Here is a 20,012-nt window from a genome sequence, read left to right on the forward strand (position 1 = left end):
AGTCTCAGCTACTACCTACAACTGGAATGGGCGCAGATCTTACCAGTGTGGGCAAGTTCAAGAAGACACGTTGGAAAGAGATCACGGAAATTTCTTTCCCTTGAATCCACTATAAGAAACTCAGAGCCAAAGCAGCTCTGAGTGGCTCGCTGTGCCTGGCACAGTGCCCGGCACTTGTGGTAAGCACGTGATCATTTATTTAAGTGACTTGGATAAAGGATCCAAGTTTTTTTTAAGTCACCCAGGGTGGGCCTCTGATGATGGCCTTTGTTTCTAAATACCCCAAGAACAGGCTACCTGGGCTTATGGTCTTTGTCGATTCCAACTGGATGCTCTACAAGCAGATTGCTGTGGTTTCCAGGTGCCTCCTAGGTATCTATATATGAAAATAAATATAAAATAATAGGAATAGTATATATGAGTTATACAGAACATACGTTACATATTATACAGTATATAAAGTTATATTAAATATAACTGTAAATATAAAATTAAAATATAGAGAAACATTGGGGAGGGGTGGGGCTCTGGTAAGCTCATTGTGAAGGCTCTAAGCTAGCAGGCACACTTAGATTGTGGTCTGGTTTTGTTTTTTTTAGATTGTGGGTTTCTGTAGTGTGGTTTCAAGGGAGCCAGTGGAGATTTGAGCCACCATTCCTAATCCTGGTGGGATTCTAAGTCTTCGGATGTTTTGCACATTATTCCTGCAAGTAACACAGCAGCCATGACCAGGTTTTCCATGGAGAAAGGTGAACCTCTCAGGCCCTTCTCCATCTTTACCCCAAGCCTTTGATTAATATACATTTTTCTTGTTAACTGAGGATTTTGTCTTAAAGATGTATGATGCCATCTAATTGAAGGTAAAATCTAATCAGCACCTTTTTAAGTAAAGTCATGTCTGCCCTACAATTTTTCAGCCCTTAGTAGATTTTAAACCATCAATATTCCAACGCCCTTATTCTTCCAGCTACATTATCAAACTCTAGGTCATGTGCATTAGCAACAAGCTTTCTTCTCTGCCACATGGTCTAAGGATAAACACACAGACCTTAGAACTACATTACCTGGGTTCAAATCTCACCCTTGCAACTTATTTACTCTCTGGTTTCCTTGGGAAGGTCACCTAACCTTTCTGAGCCTTAGCCTTCTCTTTTTAAAAATGGTTGTGCAAGGGACTGAGTGAGCTATTGTGTAAGATTTAGCACAATGCCTTGCATAAAAGCAGCACACAATGAATAAGAGTTATATTTTCTACTATAACATAAATTCACTCATGGCTTTGAATGGGATTTCCAAAGCCTTTATACGATGTAATCCCCTTTCTATAACTTCTTCCTGAGTGCTTCCAGAAGGCAGCATGGTATTACATACCCACGTGCATAGTCTCCTAAAAGCAGAGTAGCAGGCTCCCCATCCTATATTAATTCACCAAGCAGTCACAGTGGCCATCAGCTCTGCTCTTAAAAAATAAGAGATGGACACATCACATAATAAGACAGAACATTGTGTTGGATTCAAGAGCTATCCTAGCTCATTAGGGCCTCAGGACTTTCTGATATGCAAAATCTTGAATTCTTTCATGCTTGATTAGTTCTTTTTTCACTTTTAAGTACAGACTTCTAAAAGACTCTGAATTGAAATCTCTGAACCCAGTAGGGACAATAGGGCTATCTTATAGGAAGGAGCAATGAACTCAGGAAACGTAAGTGCCTGACTCAACACTGCACTGCCTGGCTATGTCACCGTGGGCAGCCCACTGTCCCACTCTGGGCCTCAGTTTCCTCTTATATCAAGTGAGAAGAAGGATCTCATAAACCCCAAGGTTTTAAGTTCCCGTTCATTCTAAAAGTAATAGGCAAAGTCTACTCATAACTCCCAGGACAAAGTAAGTTGTTAATACAGTTCTACAGTTTACAAAGCTCCATTGGTTCCCATGACATTGTGATGAGGTATTATCACTAGTCCCATTTTACAAATGAGACTTTTGTAATATTGAGAAATAAAGTTAAAACCAAGGCTATGCAGTCACTGAGCTAAGAGACAATCCAGGAATCTTCTGTCTGGGATGTTGGATTTCTAAATTTTCTCTAAACTTGTTTCAATTTGATGAGAGGAGATTTTACCTTATACTTTAAATCCAAAAAAAAAAAAATGCTCTTTGTCCTCATGACTACTTTTCTATTCACATGGCTGTGGATTCTACAGGTTATATTGTTCACCCATTCATTAACTCATCTAAGCAGGGTTGATTGCCCATATCAATACAGCATTATTTAACATGCTATGTGGGATATAAGAGAACACATGAGTGTAGTAGTTCACTTATACTTTTCACTACACTGGCATGAACTCTCCAGGTTCCTTTATTCACTGCTACTGGTCCAAGACTTAGAACAGTGTGTGGAGCATGGCATGAAGCAGGGGGTCCCTCGGGGGTGAGGACAACGGAGCCCCAAAGCGCTAGGGCGTCTGCATGCACGACTCCAGAGACCAGGTTCGGTGACGCAGATCCATTTTATTGTGGAACTACAGGGGTATATATAGCATGAGGGGACCAATCAGAGGGAGACACATTTGCTACAGGCGACCAATGGCTGAAAGGCTGGGGTACTGTGCACGTGGCTCTAGGAGTTCGTTCAGGCGGGCGTTGCTACTTCCTGGTGTGCCGAGGAAGCATGTCATGGTGGAGTGTGCTCACACCATTGCATCAGCCGCAGCGCTGAGACATACTTCCCGAGCTCTACGTACAATGGCAGATGAGTGAACAAATGAATGAAACAGGTGGGTTCAAGTCTGGCCTCCCATAAGTGTAACCAACCTCTTCCAGGAAGGTTTCCATCTGATATACCACTCAAGACTCAGAGCATCTTCTGCCTCACACCAGGCCTGTAGCATTTACCACAGTGTGCTTGTTTTCCTTTAGTTTTAATTTTTTATCAAAGTCATAGATACATAGAGTTAAAAATCAAATAGTGCCCAAAGGCTGGTAATAAATCAAGCAGTCCTTTCCCCCTCCCCTACACTCGAGTTTTAATACTTGGAGGTAATCACTTTGAACTCTGAGCTATTGCTTCTAGCAACGGCCTTTACATTGCTATGTGATGTGCTTATCTGGTCAGTTCCTGATTTATCTGTTTTCGATGGTATCTAGTATCTGTTATGATGGATCACTATTTTAAATTAAATCATGTAAGTATGACTATGTGAGTATGACTTATTTTGTTTCCAATGCTCCATCAGATCTGCCATGCATCTGTTTTTTATCTTGCCCTAGTGACCTGCCTTCACTATTCTAGGTATTCCCCCTTTTTTCCAAAACCTTCTCTCACTGGGACCTCTGTCCTCCTGCTCCAGGTCAGCCCCAGGCTCTTCTCTCTCTCTGAAACATCTCTTCACCCATTTCTTGGAACATCACTCTTTCCAGGATCCCAAGTTCTCTCTCTTTCTTGGTTTATGCCTTCATCTTTCCAGAGCATAAACTCCACTTGCCTCCTCTGACAATGAATAGAAAGTAGAGATTCTGAGTCCTAGCATGTCTGAAATCAATTTTGCCTCACATTGGAGTGAGCTTATCAGAGAGCTAAGTTCTAGGTTGAATTCATTTTTCTCAGGATTTAGAAGACACTGCTTCCCCATCTTTTGCATCCAATGTTGAGCAGTTGTATGACAAACTTTTTTCCTCTCCTCTGAAAGCTTCTAGGGATAAATTCCATTATGTCTGTTGCCCACAGCAGTGTAGATAATGTCCTGTTGTTGTGCTGACTATTTGGGTCCACTGTTTCAATGTGGAGTCCTAGAAAAGGCTCAATGATTCTTTTCTGTCCATTTTCTCTTTTCTCATTTCTGAAACTCCTATTAGTCAGATGTTGGACCTTTAGGGCTAACTTTCCATGTCTCTTTTCTTTTCTTTCATATTTTACATCTTTTTGTCATTTGTATTAATTTATTCAAGTTTACTAACCCCCATGTTAATTTTTTAACAATTTTGGCTGTTGTGTATGTTTTAAATTATTCTTAATTCCTAATTCTTACCACTTTATAGTATTTTAAAGCTGCAAAGTTTTCTTGCTTTTATTATATTATTTGGGGTTATTTAAACAATTTCTCTCATCCCTGATTAGTTCCATTTCTTCCCGTTTCCTTTCTGCAGCTCTTTACTCGGGGCTTCTTCGTGTTAGAGGTTCTCCTCATGTGTCTGAGGATCCTTGGTTATTCAGTATGAAGAGCCCTGAAAAAGCTGATTGGAACCTCTGTGTACAAGGATGGGATTTGTTGATGGTTCCTCAAAAGAAACAACCCTGCAAGGCCTTGACCTGAATGCCTAGCCTCAAGAACTGTGAGATAAGAATTTCTGTTGCTTTAAGCCACTCAGTTTGTGATACATTATAAAAACATCCTAAGGAAAATAATATAGTGACTATACATTTTAATTTTAAATATGAATATTCTATTATATAAAATATTCAGAATAAGCAATCTAAAAATTAGGCTTATATCATAGTCCAGATCCTTTGAATGACCTCATAGCTGACCTTTCTGACCCTTCCCTAAGCTCCTGTTTATTCACTCATTAATGAATACTTCCAGCAGCTTTCTTAAACAATTAATCACAGATATCTGTTGAGCACAAACTATGTGTCAGAAATTGCCTGGCCATGGGATTTAGCTGTGACCAAGAAAGATAGGTTCTTCTCTCTCATGGGCCTTGGAAAGAGTCACAAATGATTATGTCTAAAAGGCTTCAGTGACTAGATTGTTAAACACATAAAGACCATAACTCTGGGTGAAAACAGACTTATTCCCTAGGTGTGATCAACCAGAGCAGCTCATTAAATGTATGATTTTGTGACATTTATTCAGAGATAACTGGCAATCATTGGGGACAAATCCATCTCTGAGTCGCTGTGCTACTAGTGCAAGATGGGCAGCATAGTGGAGCAGAAAGGTCATGAGCTCTGGAGTTCAAAGGACCCAGGGAGAATGGAGGGGCTGACCAATCCCTGGGCCGTGGTCTGTCGCCTAACTTATCTGGGCCTCAGGGTGCTCACTGGTAAAAGGGTGGGAGCAACCCTACCTCCCAGAGAGCCAGGAGGCTCGTGAGGGGACACCTTCACATGCCATTTTTCTGGGCCACTATTCTTAAACCAGATATCGGATAAATCCCTGTTATTCAATATTCTATTAGATTTCCTTGATAAAGCTTATTGAAGTCTGAAACCTGTACTAAGGTTTTAAAAACACAGTCTTGAGAAATGATTTGTCTCATTCCCTTTTTCCATGGAAAGCGGTTTCCCACTTACCCTGTGTGTAGCCAGGCCTTGATGACCAAGGTCTGTGCTGTAGTCCCATGAACAACCAGGAGGCTTCCACAAAACTGCTGTCAGTGGCTAGGGGCTTTGTGGTCTAGGCCATGGGTCTCTCACACAGATTATCTAGTACTTGGTATCTTAGAATCATGCATAACTTGCTTACCTTGGGTAAATGGCCTACTTGGATCTAGGTCAAATTTTATGTTGAGGTGCCACTAATTAGAACTGAGCTGAAGATGGCATGAATGACACCCATTGCTTGTAATGTTGCAGTGAGGTCCTGACTTCTACCCAAGGTCTCCTCCTGCTCCCTCAGCCCTGACAAGCAGCAACAAGAGGAGAGATGTCCAGGGTGGCAGTCACACCAGTGACTGTCATACTTTAGTAAAAAGCTTACACACTTTCTGGGATAGTCAGAACAACTTCCTTCCTTCCTTCCTTCCTTCCTTCCTTCCTTCCTTCCTTCCTTCCTTCCTTCCTTCCTTCCTTCCTTCTTTCTCTCTCTTCTCTCTCTCTCTCTCTCTCTCTCTCTCTCTCCCTCTTTCTCTCTCCTCTCTCTCTCTCTTCCTTTCTTTGTTTCTACTTGGTTCCAGGTATTTGGGGACAGGTTGTACATACTAATATTTGCCAGGTTGTACATATATGTGCATAAATATCTTTTCCCCTCCAAATGTGAGCTTAAATATTAAAGCTGACAACCCATATTATTGTTAGAAACTGTAAGTTAAAAAAAATCTCATTTTGTGTACTCAAGCAAAATGACTTAATCAGTTTCTCCTTGACTTACACAAAGGGAATTGGAAGTTAAAGTTCATGCTTTAGAAGGCATTACAGAGGAGACTTTTTCTCCCATGGTGCACATCAAACTGACTTTTGATTCAACCATGGGTGATATTGGGATAACGAAGCTAAGCCTCTGAAACATTGCAGAAAGACAAACAGAAATTCCACTTACACAGTTAAAAGAGAAGTTGTTATAGTGTTTATTGTCAATGAATGCATTATGCAATTGCATGTCATCATGTGGTAAATTATTGGTAGACATTATGCCTACATAGCACTTTTCACCCATTTCCCATAATATAGAGGAAATTGGCTTAGCTAAACAGAACAAAACAAAAAAAACAGACGACAGGGGGGGAAAAGGGAGCTTAATTGTGGGTGTTCTCTTTTAGAATTGATGTCCTTTTAGTTGCAACTTATAGTTGTTTTTATGTTTTTTTTCCTGCTTCTTTAAGGATTATTTCAGGTCTTGACTTGGTTGAATCTTAGCTTCACTATATCTGGGTGGCACGGGAAGGATCAGGCAGTTGGGGAGTGAGTGCTGAGAAAAAGATAGCTCAGAGGGCAGAACAGACTCTGTCTAAAAAGACGGTGACATCAGCGTGTGGGATGACAATGTCTTAAGGCCTTGGCTGCTCAAATTTGGACCAGCACATCTACACTTAGGGGGTGCCACCCAGACATACTGAGTCAGAGTCTTCACTTTTATGAAATCCCTGTTAATTTGTGAGAATCACTGCTTTATGGGATATTTGAGATCAGCTCATTTAAGCATTTCATGGGAGAACTTATCCAAAGTCACAGATTCGCAACATGACCACTCACTTGCTTACATCCTCTGGTTATCTGTTGAACCTCTGCAGCAGCCGTACTTAGAATTCCCTTTTAAGTTCCTATTGCTGTTCATTTGTGTTTCTTTTATTTATTTATTTTTTCCCTTATTTAATATTGCTAGATTTTTTTCCCCCAAAAGCAAAGCAAAACAAAACAAAACCTTTTGGCTTTATCAATCCTCTTTAATATTTATTTTCTGTTTCACTAATTTCTGCTTTTTCTTTGATTACTTTTCTTCTTTCTTTGGACTTATGCTGCTATTTGTTTTATATTTCTTAAGTTGGCTCTTTAGCTTATGTATTTTTAGATTTAAACACCTAAATCTAAAATTGTTATCTAAGTACCCCTTTAGCTGACAAATTTTGCTACATAATTTTTAGTTACTATTTAGTTTTGAATATTTTCTCATTTTGATTGTGATTTTGTTTTAATATGTGAATAAATTTTAAATGTTTTATATATGTTTCCAAATGCATGGGGTTTTTTAGTTATCTTTTTTATTTCTAATTTAATTCAATTATGATTAAAGATTATGGTCTATATAATATCAATCTTTTGAAATAGTTACCAAAATAGGTACAATAAAATTTCTCAGGGATGTGGTGAATTTGGCAGTTTCTCCTGTAGAGCTGTCAATTTTCGTTTTATGTATGTTTGAGGTTCTATTATTAGTTGTATTCAAATTTAGAACCATTATATATTCCTGGAAAATTAGACCTTTTAAAATTCATTAAGTCATGACCTTTATCTTTAGTAATGCTTTTTATCTTAAAGTTTACTTAGGCTAATGTTAATATTCCTACTTGATTTCTCTTTTAGTTAGTATTTCCTTAGCATATAATTTTTTCATCCTTTGACTTTTAATCTTATTGTAATCTTATGTTTAAGAAGTATCTCTTTTATGCCCTAGACAGTTTGGTTCAGTGGATAGAGCATCAGCCTGCAGACTAAAGGGTCTTGGGTTCAATTCCAATCAAGGGCACATGTCTGGGTTGCGAGCTCAATCCCCAGTAGGGGGCATGCAAGAAGCAGCCAATCGATGATTCTCTCTCATCATTGATGTTTCGATCTCTCTTTCCCTCTCCCTTCCTCTCTGAAATCAATAAAAATATTTTTTTTTTTAAAAAAAGAAAGAAATGGCAATGATTCTTCAAAAAAAAAAAGTATCCCTTTTAAACAGCATATATTTGGGCCTTATTATATTTTATCCAGTCTGACAATCTTTGTCTTTTCATTGAAGTGTTTAGTCCTTGTACATTTATAATAATTACTGATATATTTGGATCATAATATATGCTTTTTATTTTTTCTACTATTTTCTTTTTTGTTGTTATTGTTCTTTCTCTCTTTAAAATGTTTTCTTTTCTTTTCTGTTTTTGGTAATTTCATTTCTCCCCCCTCCACTTATTTGGAAATTATGTGCAATACCCTCTTTTCTTTGTTCAGTGGTTTTTCTAGTGCTGGCATACTTGCTTAACAAAACTTAATCACTTTATGCTCCTGTTGAGAACCTTAGAAAGCTTCAACTCCAGTTATGCCCTTCCCTACTGTGTGCTACGATGTCTATTATTTAATCCTAATCTTTCCCCCACAAATTAGATGTTACTGTTACTATCAATCAAGTGGAATCATTTACCTATGGGTGGGTGGGGATGGGGAGGGGAGAGAGGCAAATGAAGAAACTTGATAGAAAATAGAGATGAAGACCAGTTGAGACTTAAGGGCTTTGGACTTTACCTTAAAATTAGGGAAGCCTGAAGGTTTGCCATTGTTCATGTGGTCACATTTGATTCCAAGAAAGCTTACTCTGGCTGGAATATGAAGAATTGAAAGTGAAGAACTGAAGAAAGTAAACTAAAGTGTTGCTGTCACCTCTGGGATGAGTTAGAGGTCATGGTGACATCTGGGTGGAGAGAAGTGACAACTTCCAGAAACCCCTGGCTGACAAATCGGTTGGATTTGATGAGTGTCAGGCTCTGGTGGGTGAATGGAAGGGGAATGCAAGGATGGCACGAGATATCTTATTCAAGTGGAGTCATGAACTATGGTGGGAAGATGAAGAGTTAACTGATAATCACCTAATACGTAGAAACTTGTGCGAAGCCCTTTAAAAAATAGTAGCTTCCTTCTGAAGACCTGTACATTCAGAATCCTAAGCCTGAAAGCAAAGCTATGGCTCCTTGCTCAGAGGTCCCTTTGCCTTCAAGGTGAGGATCAAGCAGAGCTGGACTCAGGGTTCTGTGTTTACTCCCAGCCGCAGCTTCTGCACACTCTGACCATTGCACATTTTTCTGTGACTCAGGGCTTTTCCAGAGAAATCGAACACAGCTGGTGGGGCTGTGCCTCCTGCTGTCTGCTCAGAGCACTGGGCAGCACTCCAGCCTTGGAGGTGGGGGCTGAGCTGGCCTGGACCAAGGAGCAGACACAGTGTGCATGGCCTTCCTGCCCCTCCTCAGCCCCCTACACAGCCCCTCCCACCGCACCCTGGCCCTCAGAGCTGCCATGGCACAGTCTGCCAGTGCAATTTTTGTTCATCTTTCTTATGAAAACCCACATCTAGGAAGGAGATGAGACAGTAACAGAACTGAGTTTTATAGAAAAGGTTGCCCTTAGAAGTTTTTAAATACACTGGAAACTCCAAGTACCAGGATATTCATTGAATGGAATTGTCAACATGAAAAGCTTGAAGTAATTCTCAATATCAAACGATAGGGGAATGTGAGAAAGATACGGGCACTACAATGACAACATGATGAGTTGTTTTCAACTCTATTGTGCACAACACCACTTCTGTATAGTAATAAACATTTTGTACTAACCCCCCTTTTATCCCAAGGTTAAATTTATAGATAATATATCTACCCAAGTGCATAATTTTTAAAATTGAGGCATAATTGACACATAACATTAAATTAGTTTCAGGTGTACAACATAATGACCTGATATTTGCATATATTGAGGATGATCACTACAATAAGCCTAGCTAACTATCACCACGCATAGTTACAAAAATTTTTTTCTTGTGATGAGAACTTTTAAGATCTACTCCCTTAGCAACTTTCAAATATGTGATACTATACAGCCAATCATTGAATAAAGTACTTTCCTTCAATACCATTGTGCTATATCGTTGATGAGATGCCGTAGACACTTATCTCTTGTTTATATCAATTAGCCTGTGGGAAAACTGACTTCATTATACTTCATTTCACCGAAGTTCCATGAACCTATAGATCAGGGGTCCTCAAACTTTTTAAACAGGGGGCCAGTTCACTGTCCCTCAGACTGTTGGAGGGCCGGACTATAGTTTTAAAAAAAAACTATGAACAAATTCCTATGCACACTGCACATATCTTATTTTGAAGTAAAAAAAACAAAACGGGAACAAATATAATATTTGTATTTGCATGTGGCCCGCGGGCCGTAGTTTGAGGACCCCTGCTATAGATGATGTTAAGTGGGAACTTACTATATTATTAACTACTAGTGGCCCGGTGCACAAAATTCATGCACATTAAAAGGGAATTAGAGGAAATATTTTAATATTGCTATTTGCCCTTTCTCTATAAGAGAAGTGTCAGAGATGAAAGAAAATTAGTAAAATGTATATGAAAATCTTCCTCCTGTCAGAGTCTGGGGCACACCGCGGTATCCAGGGTCAAGTCCCTGCCCAGCCATGTGCACCTCGAAATCGCGTGAGACCCAGACCTGGCTTGCCCCACCCCCATTGGGCGAGATCCAGATCCAGTCAGCCCCACCCCCGTCAAGCCCTGCTGGGCAGGGGGCACAACCTCAGGTCCCCAGGCACACCCTCAGGTCCCCCGCCCAGCACTGGGGCGGGGGGTGCGGCCTGAGGTCCTCCGTCAAGTCCCGCCAGGGGGGGGGGGGGCACGGCGTGAGGTCCCCCATCAAGCCCCACTGGGGGTGGGGGAGGCACAGCCTCAGGTCCCCTGCCCCGACCAGCGCCACGCAGCCTCAGGTCCCCTGCCCCGACCAGCACCACGCAGCCTCAGATCCCTGCTGATCGTTCATTATGGCTCATTATGGGAACCCCACCTCTGCTGTGGATGCAGCCATCTTGTGTTACGGGAACCCTGCCTTCATTGTGGGTGCAGCCATCTTGTGATGGTGTGGTGGTGTGAGGGTCAATTTGCATATTACCTCTTTATTATATAGGATAGTCACTTTGCTGTACATTACATTCCCATGACATATATTTTATAACCAGACGTTTGTACCTTTTGACCCTCCAAATACATATTTTTTTAAAAGGATATAATGCCTTGACTCTATAAACAAGTCCAATAGAACAAAATTCTAGCATTTTTTAAAATCCAGTCCTGCCTAATCAGGAAAACAAACCACTCTAGGTGTTTCAAACCAAGGTAAGTTAATCTCAGGAATTGGTTAAAAAGGTCTGGGAAGGGCTGAATTAGTAAAAACAGGGAAGCAACAACCTCTAATGTCCAGGCTTCTGCCAATGCCTACACTCACACCTCACACTGTACACACCAAGCACTGTGCACATCACACACGTGCACACCTCGCACTGTGCACACCACACACTGTACACACCAAGCACTGTGCACATCACACACATGCACACCACACACTGTGCACACCATGCACTGTGCACATCACACACGTGCACACCTCACACTGTGCACACCACACACTGTGCACACCACACACTGTGCACACCACGCACTGTGCACACCACGCACTGTGCACACCACACACTGTACACACCAAGCACTGTGCACACCACACACTGTGCACACCACGCACTGTGCACACCACGCACTGTGCACACCACGCACTGTGCACACCACACACATGTGCACACCACGCACTGTGCACACCAAGCACTGTGCACACCACGCACTGTGCACACCACACACTGTGCACACCACGCACTGTGCACACCACGCACTGTGCACACCACACACTGTACACACCAAGCACTGTGCACACCACACACATGTGCACACCACACACTGTGCACACCTCGCACTGTACACACCATACATTGTGCACACCTCACACTGTGCACACCACACACTGTGCACACCACACACTGTGCACACCACACACATGTGCACACCACACACTGTGCACACCACGCACTGTGCACACCACGCACTGTGCACACCACACACTGTGCACACCACACACATGTGCACACCACGCACTGTGCACACCACGCACTGTGCACACCACACACTGTGCACACCACACACATGTGCACACCACACACTGTGCACACCTCGCACTGTACACACCATACATTGTGCACACCACACACTGTGCACACCTCACACTGTGCACACCACACACTGTGCACACCACACACTGTGCACACCACACACATGTGCACACCACACACTGTGCACACCACGCACTGTGCACACCACGCACTGTGCACACCATGCACTGTGCACACCACGCACTGTGCACACCACACACATGTGCACACCACACACTGTGCACACCATACACTGTGCACACCACACCACACACTGTGCACACCACACACTGTGCACACCACGCACTGTGCACACCTCACACTATGCACACCACACACTGTGCACACCACACACTGTGCACACCACACACATGTGCACACCACACACTGCACACCTCACACTGTGCACACCACACACTGTGCACACCACGCACTGTGCACACCACACACTGTGCACACCACACACTGTGCACACCACACACATGTGCACACCACACACTGTGCACACCAAGCACTGTGCACACCACACACTGTGCACACCACGCACTGTGCACACCACACACTGTGCACACCACACACTGTGCACACCACACACATGTGCACACCACACACTGTGCACACCAAGCACTGTGCACATCACACACGTGCACACCTCACACTGTGCACACCACACACTGTGCACACCACACACTGTGCACACCACACACATGTGCACACCACACACTGTGCACACCACACTCATGTGCACACCACACACTGTGCACACCACGCACTGTGCACACCACACACTTTGCACACCACGCACTGTGCACACCACGCACTGTGCACACCACACACTGTGCACACCACACACTGTGCACACCACACACATGTGCACACCACGCACTGTGCACACCTCACACTGCACACCTCACACTGTGCACACCATGCACTGTGCACACCACACACTGCACACCTCACACTGTGCATACCTTATACTGTGCACACGATGCACTGTGCACACCTCACTCTTTGCACCCAACACAACCCAAAGCCAGCAGGAAATGCTGTCTCCCTGACCTCTTCCAACCTCCCCAGGGCCTCCCATTGGCAAACCCTCGGGGAAGTCAAACGGGAAGAAATCTGGAAGCTGTAACTTGGAGGTTTCCAGCCCCAAAGGTGGAGAGCAGGGCTTAGAAGAGGTGTACATAGCTGAGAGATAAGTTTCAATTTGCATATTTGTAGGCACAACTACATTTGAGGAAATACTAAAGAAGCCAGATGCTTGAATCTACTTTTAAATAAATTTGGACTTAATACAAGTAAGACAGTGTTTCACTAAAGGTCTGTAGACACTTTCTGTCTCTGACATTTGGAAACAAACACGTTCCCACGTATGTGCTGTGAGCGCCAAGGCTCCGGCACAGACCATCCAGGTGGCTGGGAGCGGCTGTGCCGTGGCTGAGGAGATTTTCCAAATGGTTGAGCTGACAATTCATAGTCGAGAGTGTAAACAATACAAAACTCATTAGTTGCATTGTTATAAAACTCCGTGTATACTAAAACCATGCCAAAAAGCTTTGTGTTTATGTGTAAAGCCGAGTTGGGTTTTGGGCTAAAATCATTCTAAACAGGTTTTTTTCACTTCCATGAATATCCATCAGGACATTCAAAATCTGAGCTAGACTAAACATTGCAGAACACCTAACTTCCTGGTCCCTTGCCTTTAAATGTCACTTGCTCGCTCCCACCCAGCCTGTCCCACGCCCTGCACCTGACAACCAGAAGCACCTCCGACAACCTTCTGTCTCTCCTGAGCAGCAGCCCCGCTCCCTGAGGCCACTGGGGTGAATGTCCGTTTCTGACCTGGAAATGTTAGGAGATATTGGATGACAAGCAGGTGATAGAATAGCATTCAAGAATGACGGTCTTTCACTATTTAGAAAGTATTTACACAGACATATGAGAGAAGGTTCAGTGGTCTATAAACCAAAGCAGTAACAGTGGCTACTTCTGATATTGAGTTTTGAGAAATAACTTTTTTGTTTTGTTTTATTTGTATTTTTAAACGTTTCCACTCAGGAAATCATTTTTTAAGCTTTATTATTTCATTATAGTTTCAGGTGTAAGGACTGCAGATAGATATTCATATAGGTTACAAAGTGTTCCCTCCGAGCCACTCAAGAAATGTTTAAAATGCAGTCAAGGAATTCGGAAACAAACAAACAATAGGTCAGCCAGGTAAGCACATAGCAAGGATCCTTCGTGGCTCAAATCAGTTGATAGTGGCCCACCGCTCGGCACAAGAGCCCAATACAAGCATTTGCTCAAACTCTGGATATACCAGAAATGCCACCTTCCTTCCTGCACACAGACCACTCAGTGGTGCTCACTGCTCCTTGGGGTGGCGGGCAGTGCTCTCTCATCCTTGGGTAGATGCCACTGGTCCAGATGGGTCATGCGGTACTTCCAACACAGCGTTTTCTCTAAGAATAGGAGTCCCCTCTGAGTTAAGCATCTGGTGATGTAGAAATAATACACCCTCATATCTGCACTATAAACCTCAGGTATAAATCCCCAAACTTGGAGACCCAGTCCCAGGTGTAGACAACCATTTCCACTCGAGTGCCAAGCCAAGTGGAGGCATCAGCGAGACGCAGTGACATGCTCGGCTGGATGCTCGAGGCAGGCCTGGCACGGGGGCCCTGCGGAGAAACCCAAGGAAGGACCATAGGCAGGGACACAGATGTGCCGCGGTTAGGATCTCACCCACACACTGTCTCCTCACCAGGCCACCAGCCCCGAGACCTCTGCCCCGCACAGGGCCTTGTGTGGGATGGCCAGGCGGGGTGTGGCTGTACCTGACGCACACACATCTCCTGAGCCTGAACGCCTGGGCCAAGACCAGGGATCGTTTCCAGATGTGGGCCTCACATCTGGGCCAGCCATCGGGAGGCTGCTTATTTGAACAAAGACTGCAAGCACTCAAAGAGCCCCAAGGTCCAGAGAAGGCTGCCAAGACCTGGCGAGCAGATGAGTGCAAAACAGACGTAATTTATGCTTCCAGGAGAGGAAGAGAGCCACGCTCTGTGGTCCACGTGATCGTGTGGAGGGAGGCACGTCACTCTCACACGAGGCAACAGCTTCGTTCGCAGGACTAAGGTGAGGGCCTTCAACTTCAGGATAAGCAGAGTTCGGGACTGAGGTCTGGCTTCCGTTTCCGTCACCCCATCTCTTGACCCTCCCCCCTTTTCACATCATCTCATAACTTGTATTTCCTGGACATACTTTTGAAATACAGAATTTCACAGCTTTATAGCTCGGCGGGCCCTTTCAGCCCGTCAGCCCCAGCAGACACACACCATCTTTTGCACATGACCACGTGGCTACAGAGTTTTTCCCCACTTGGTAGGAGACGCTGACCTGAACAGGCCCATGGGCAGTCACCTTCACAAGAGGTCAAGGACATGGCTGTGAGTTGGAGGGAAAGCTTTACTCCCAGGTCTGAGGAGACACGTGCTCCTCTGGCTGCGTTGCTGTGGGCTGAACTGTGTCCCGCCCGAATCTATATTTGAAATCCTAACCCTGGTACCTCAGAATAGGACGGCATTTGGAAACGGGGTCTCTAAAGCGGCGATCAAGTTAAAATGAGGCGATTGGGATGGGCCCTGATCTAATCTGACGAGGGTCCTCATAAGAAGAGATCAGGACACGGGCCAAGAAGGAGAGCATGTGGGGCACAGAGAGAAGACGCTGCTGCTGGCCAAGGAGAGGGGCCTTGGGATGGCACTGGCTGGGCTGGCGTCTTGACCCCCGACTTCCAGTCTCTAGGAACATAACAGTCTCGTTCCATTTTTGAAGCCACCCAGTCTGCGATGATGTGTTAGGGCAGCTGAGCAAACCGAGTTTGGGGGTTTGGGGTGGGGGGCCTGGAGACTCGGAAGAACTGTTTGACATTTTTTCTCATCTTCCCTTTAAATCATATTTTATCTTCACTAGGTTTAGGTTTGAGGCCTCTCTGTGTACTGGTTAGGAGCAGGTATCCTGGGTTCAAATCCCCACTCTACCACTTACAAGGGGGTGGTCTCAGGCAAGTTTGTTAAACTCTGTCTGTCTGCTTTCCAGCTGTGAGAAGGGGTGACAGCAGTGTCTACCTGGCGGGTGGTTGGGAGGTAAATGAGGTGACACGTGGCAAGTGCTTGGAGCAGAGCCTGGAACCCAAGTGCTGGGGGTGGGCGTGCCCTTGTTCACACTCCAGGGCTGAGAGAGCTACCTGAGAGGGAGGCTCTAACGCTAGCATTCAACCTTGCTGAACTCTTAGAACCCTTTTTGCATGTTAATTACAGCCCAGGACTCTTCTGGAAAGTTGCATCAGTGGCGGGGAAAACGGCAAAGATACATGGGAACCGAGCTGCCTGCAGGCCTTTCCTCAGACAGCAATGTCGGAGCATCTCAGCCTCTGCTGGACGTGGTTATAAATGCCGGGGGGCTGGGCGTCATCAGTGCAGTCTGAACACACGGGGAGAGTGCCCCTCTGGCCTCACACCTAATCTAAGCACATCTCTCGCTTAGTGGGGCTGCCCAAGGCACCCACCAGGGGAAACTGGGGGAGACATGCAGAGGCCTGCCTGAACCTCGTCCCCCTAACATAGCTCGCTTCTCATTCTGTGCCCTCTGTGCTCTCTAAACGGATCTGGGAGACACTGCTGGCGCTCCTGTGCCCATGAACTGAGGCTAAGGAAAAAGGCAGCCAGCCTGCCATAACCCAAGGAGCTGCCCCGCTCACCTGCGGCTGGGGGCAGGCCGCGGGGTCCTACGGGATTGGGCTCCTCCAGGCCTAGGGTCTGCTCTCTCCTCAACAGTGTCCCTACTCCCACACTTTTGAGCCAATAACTCAAAATCCAGAGGCATAAAAGATGAGACGAGTATATTTTTAAAACCTTTTGCACGGGAAGGAAAAACAACCACCATATGCTAAGTTTTTAAAAGTGACAAATGGAAAAAAGTGGTTTTGCTATCCATATGACAAAATGGCCTAAATCTTTCTAATTATAAAGAGCTCCTAGAAAGAGAAAATAAAAGAGGGAGGGGGAGAAAAGGAGAGAGGGTAGCATTGTTATTTTACAGATGAAGCACCTAACTGAACACCTTGCAAATAATGAGTGCTCGAGCTGTTAGAGACCTTTGAAAATGCCAGGCACCTAAAATAAAGTTGTAGACCATAGAAATGAACAAAAGAAGAGAAAGAATGAGGTCATTAAAGCCAGTCAGTGGGAGGGGGCAGATCACCCACGCGGGGACCGCCAAGGCTAAATTGCAGTGTGTTGTGCCCTGGCATTCTCCCTGTCCCTCCAGAAAGCTTTTTATCCCACTTATTTAAGGAGTGGCACAGGGGTGCTTCCAACTCCTCTCTAGCTCTTTTTATAGTACTCAACCCTGGGCAAATACCAGTCCTGCACAAGTGCATCCTCTTCTGTATCAGAGCTCCGCCAGAGGTCAGGCATCCTGGCGACCTGCTCCTTCGGCCGGTGTTCCCAGCACAGGCCTACCTGCCAGGCGATCTGCCAGCAAAGCCACCAGCAAAGCCACCAGCAAAGCCAGTGGATGAACTGCACACTTGGGCGTGCTTAGGTTCTGTCACATGATCACGATGAAAGACTCTAGGCTGCCACAACCCCTCCCAATGTTTTTGAGAGAACTGGGAGCTGGAGGCCAGGTTCATTTAGAAAATGCCAGTGAGCCACAGGAAGTTCAAAGGGACCTTTGACCTCTGAGGAAGGCAGCCAGTCATGGTCCTGAGTTTGTTGGGGTCTTTTAATTTTCACTCCCCCGCCCCCCAAAAAAGTGCATTCTCCCAAAGGCATTGAATGAAGGTGTTATGGCAGGTGCTGACTGAGCCCTGCCCACACCCTTGTCTTCCCCCTCAGCTGACAGGTTCAGATGCCCACTGCCAGCACCTCATTCCAAGGACATTCTCTTGACCTGAAGCTCCTCTGCCATCTGGACAGCAGGCCAAGGTGCCAGGGACTTGAGCACCTCCCGGCAATGGTGGTCAGGGTTGGTGTGCAAAGACCCCAGCTCCCCGGTCCCTTGGGCAGGATAACTCTGAGATGTGTCTTCTACACTCTGTTTTCCAGACAGAGCTAAACTTTGGCTTCCCACGGTGGTAGCTAGCTTGATACCACCGATGCCCCTGCCAGCATCTCCTACGATCATTTCCCAACTCAACTACACTACCTGGATTCTTTGTCAGAGAGAACCCAAGCAAAGACCAACAGACGCTGTTGCAAGGGAACAGTTACTGGACACCTGGAAGCTTCCCTCACAAAATTGCAAAGTGTGGCCACCTCTTTTTGTTGTCGTTGTTAATCCTCACCCAAAGATATTTTTTTCCATTGATTTTTAGAGACAGTAGAAGGGGGTGAAGGGTTGGGGGGGGGAGAGGAAAAGAGAGAGGGAGGAATATCGATGTGAAAGAGACATATCGATTGGTTGCCTCCCCCATGCGCCCTGACCAGGGCTGGGGATTGAGTCTGCAACCAAGGTACATGGCCTTGACCGGGAATGAAACCCACCACTCTTCAGTGCACTGGCTGACACTCTATCCACTGAACCACGCCGGCGTGTGGCCATTTCTATAGCCTAAGCTATGGTATACAGTTTGGGGCGCCCCTGATGAGCTTTGGTGGGGGGTCCCTCTGGCCACCATCTCCTGTTGCAGGAGTGGTAAGCTGATAGGGAAGCCCAGACAGGGCATTCAGGACACCTGTGTGGGTGGACAGAGATTCATGCAATATCGGACCGTGTTGGAATGGAAGGACCCACTATGTTCTCCCACCATCACTGCCTATGGGCGTCCTCCTCACTGGCCCCTCCTGACTGTGAGGTGGGAGGTGAGAGGCAGCAAAGAGGGGACTCAGAATAGAGAAGATGGACAGGAAAGGCGGTCTCCCTGCACCCCACTCATTCCCTTTAGGTTCAACTTCTTTCCCCCCCTCTGATATATATGTTTAAATATTTCTTCCATGAAGGGTTGGCCAGGGGTAAGCTCTTCCTAGTCACGTGACTGAAGCTGCCTTTGCTTTGCCTCATCCTTGAATGACAGTTTAGCTAGGTCTGAAGTCGACGTTGGAAATCCTCCTCTGTCAGCATGAGCATTGTCTTCTGTTTTCTCTTGTTGAGACTGAGAGGCTTCTGTGGGTCAGCTGCTGTTGTTTTGCAGGTAACCTGTTTGTCTGTTGTTGTTTCAATCTCTGGTTTCTTCATCCAGGGGTGTTTAATCCCCCTTCCCCTCTCTGGTGGTCTGCAGCCCTATTTTCATCTGTCTTGGTGTGCTTCTATTTTTATTTATATTGCTCGGGATTCCCTGCACCTTGAATCTGAAGAATCATGTCTTCTATTAACTGAAAAAAAAAATCTCAACCGTTATCTCTTTGAAGACCATCACCCTCTTATTCTTTCTATTCTCACCTGAAAGCCATTTTTGGTTTGTGCTATACGTTTTCTTTTTTGACTAGAGCGTTTTGTGGTGGGGGAAAGAGGAATTGCCATGGGTCTTAGTGGCTCCAAATAGCTGTCTTCCCCTGCCCCCTAGTGGCCTCATGGCAAATTGTCAGAATCCCATTTCTCCATTTTCCTTGGTGCTTCCACTCTTGCTGTTTTTATTATTATTCATGAAAAAAGATGTTCTTAAACTTGTCACAACCTCAAAGTTCCCCATACTAAAAATGATAAAGCATACTTTTACTAGAAAATATGTGTGCAGTCAGAGGCATCATCCTACACAGAGAGAAGCTAGAATTTAGGAAGTGATTGCCTCTTTCTCCTATAGGCGCCATCGTGGTCATCCACCCTCTGTGCAG

General features: G+C 45.0%; 1 protein-coding gene across 1 annotated transcript in view; it reads right to left on the reverse strand.

The window, feature by feature from the left end:
* Nucleotides 1-297: 297 nt before the first annotated feature.
* The window catches only part of PHLPP1 (PH domain and leucine rich repeat protein phosphatase 1), a 244,125-nt gene continuing 224,410 nt past the window's right edge, over nt 298-20,012 (reverse strand). The window contains exon 18 of the mRNA XM_036322519.1: nt 298-376. Coding sequence (XP_036178412.1) covers nt 304-376 — 73 coding nt within the window. The 3' untranslated portion in view covers nt 298-303. The remainder of the gene's footprint in view (nt 377-20,012) is intronic.

This window comes from Myotis myotis, unplaced genomic scaffold, assembly GCF_014108235.1.
Source record: "Myotis myotis isolate mMyoMyo1 unplaced genomic scaffold, mMyoMyo1.p scaffold_m19_p_9, whole genome shotgun sequence".
NCBI lineage: Eukaryota > Metazoa > Chordata > Mammalia > Chiroptera > Vespertilionidae > Myotis > Myotis myotis.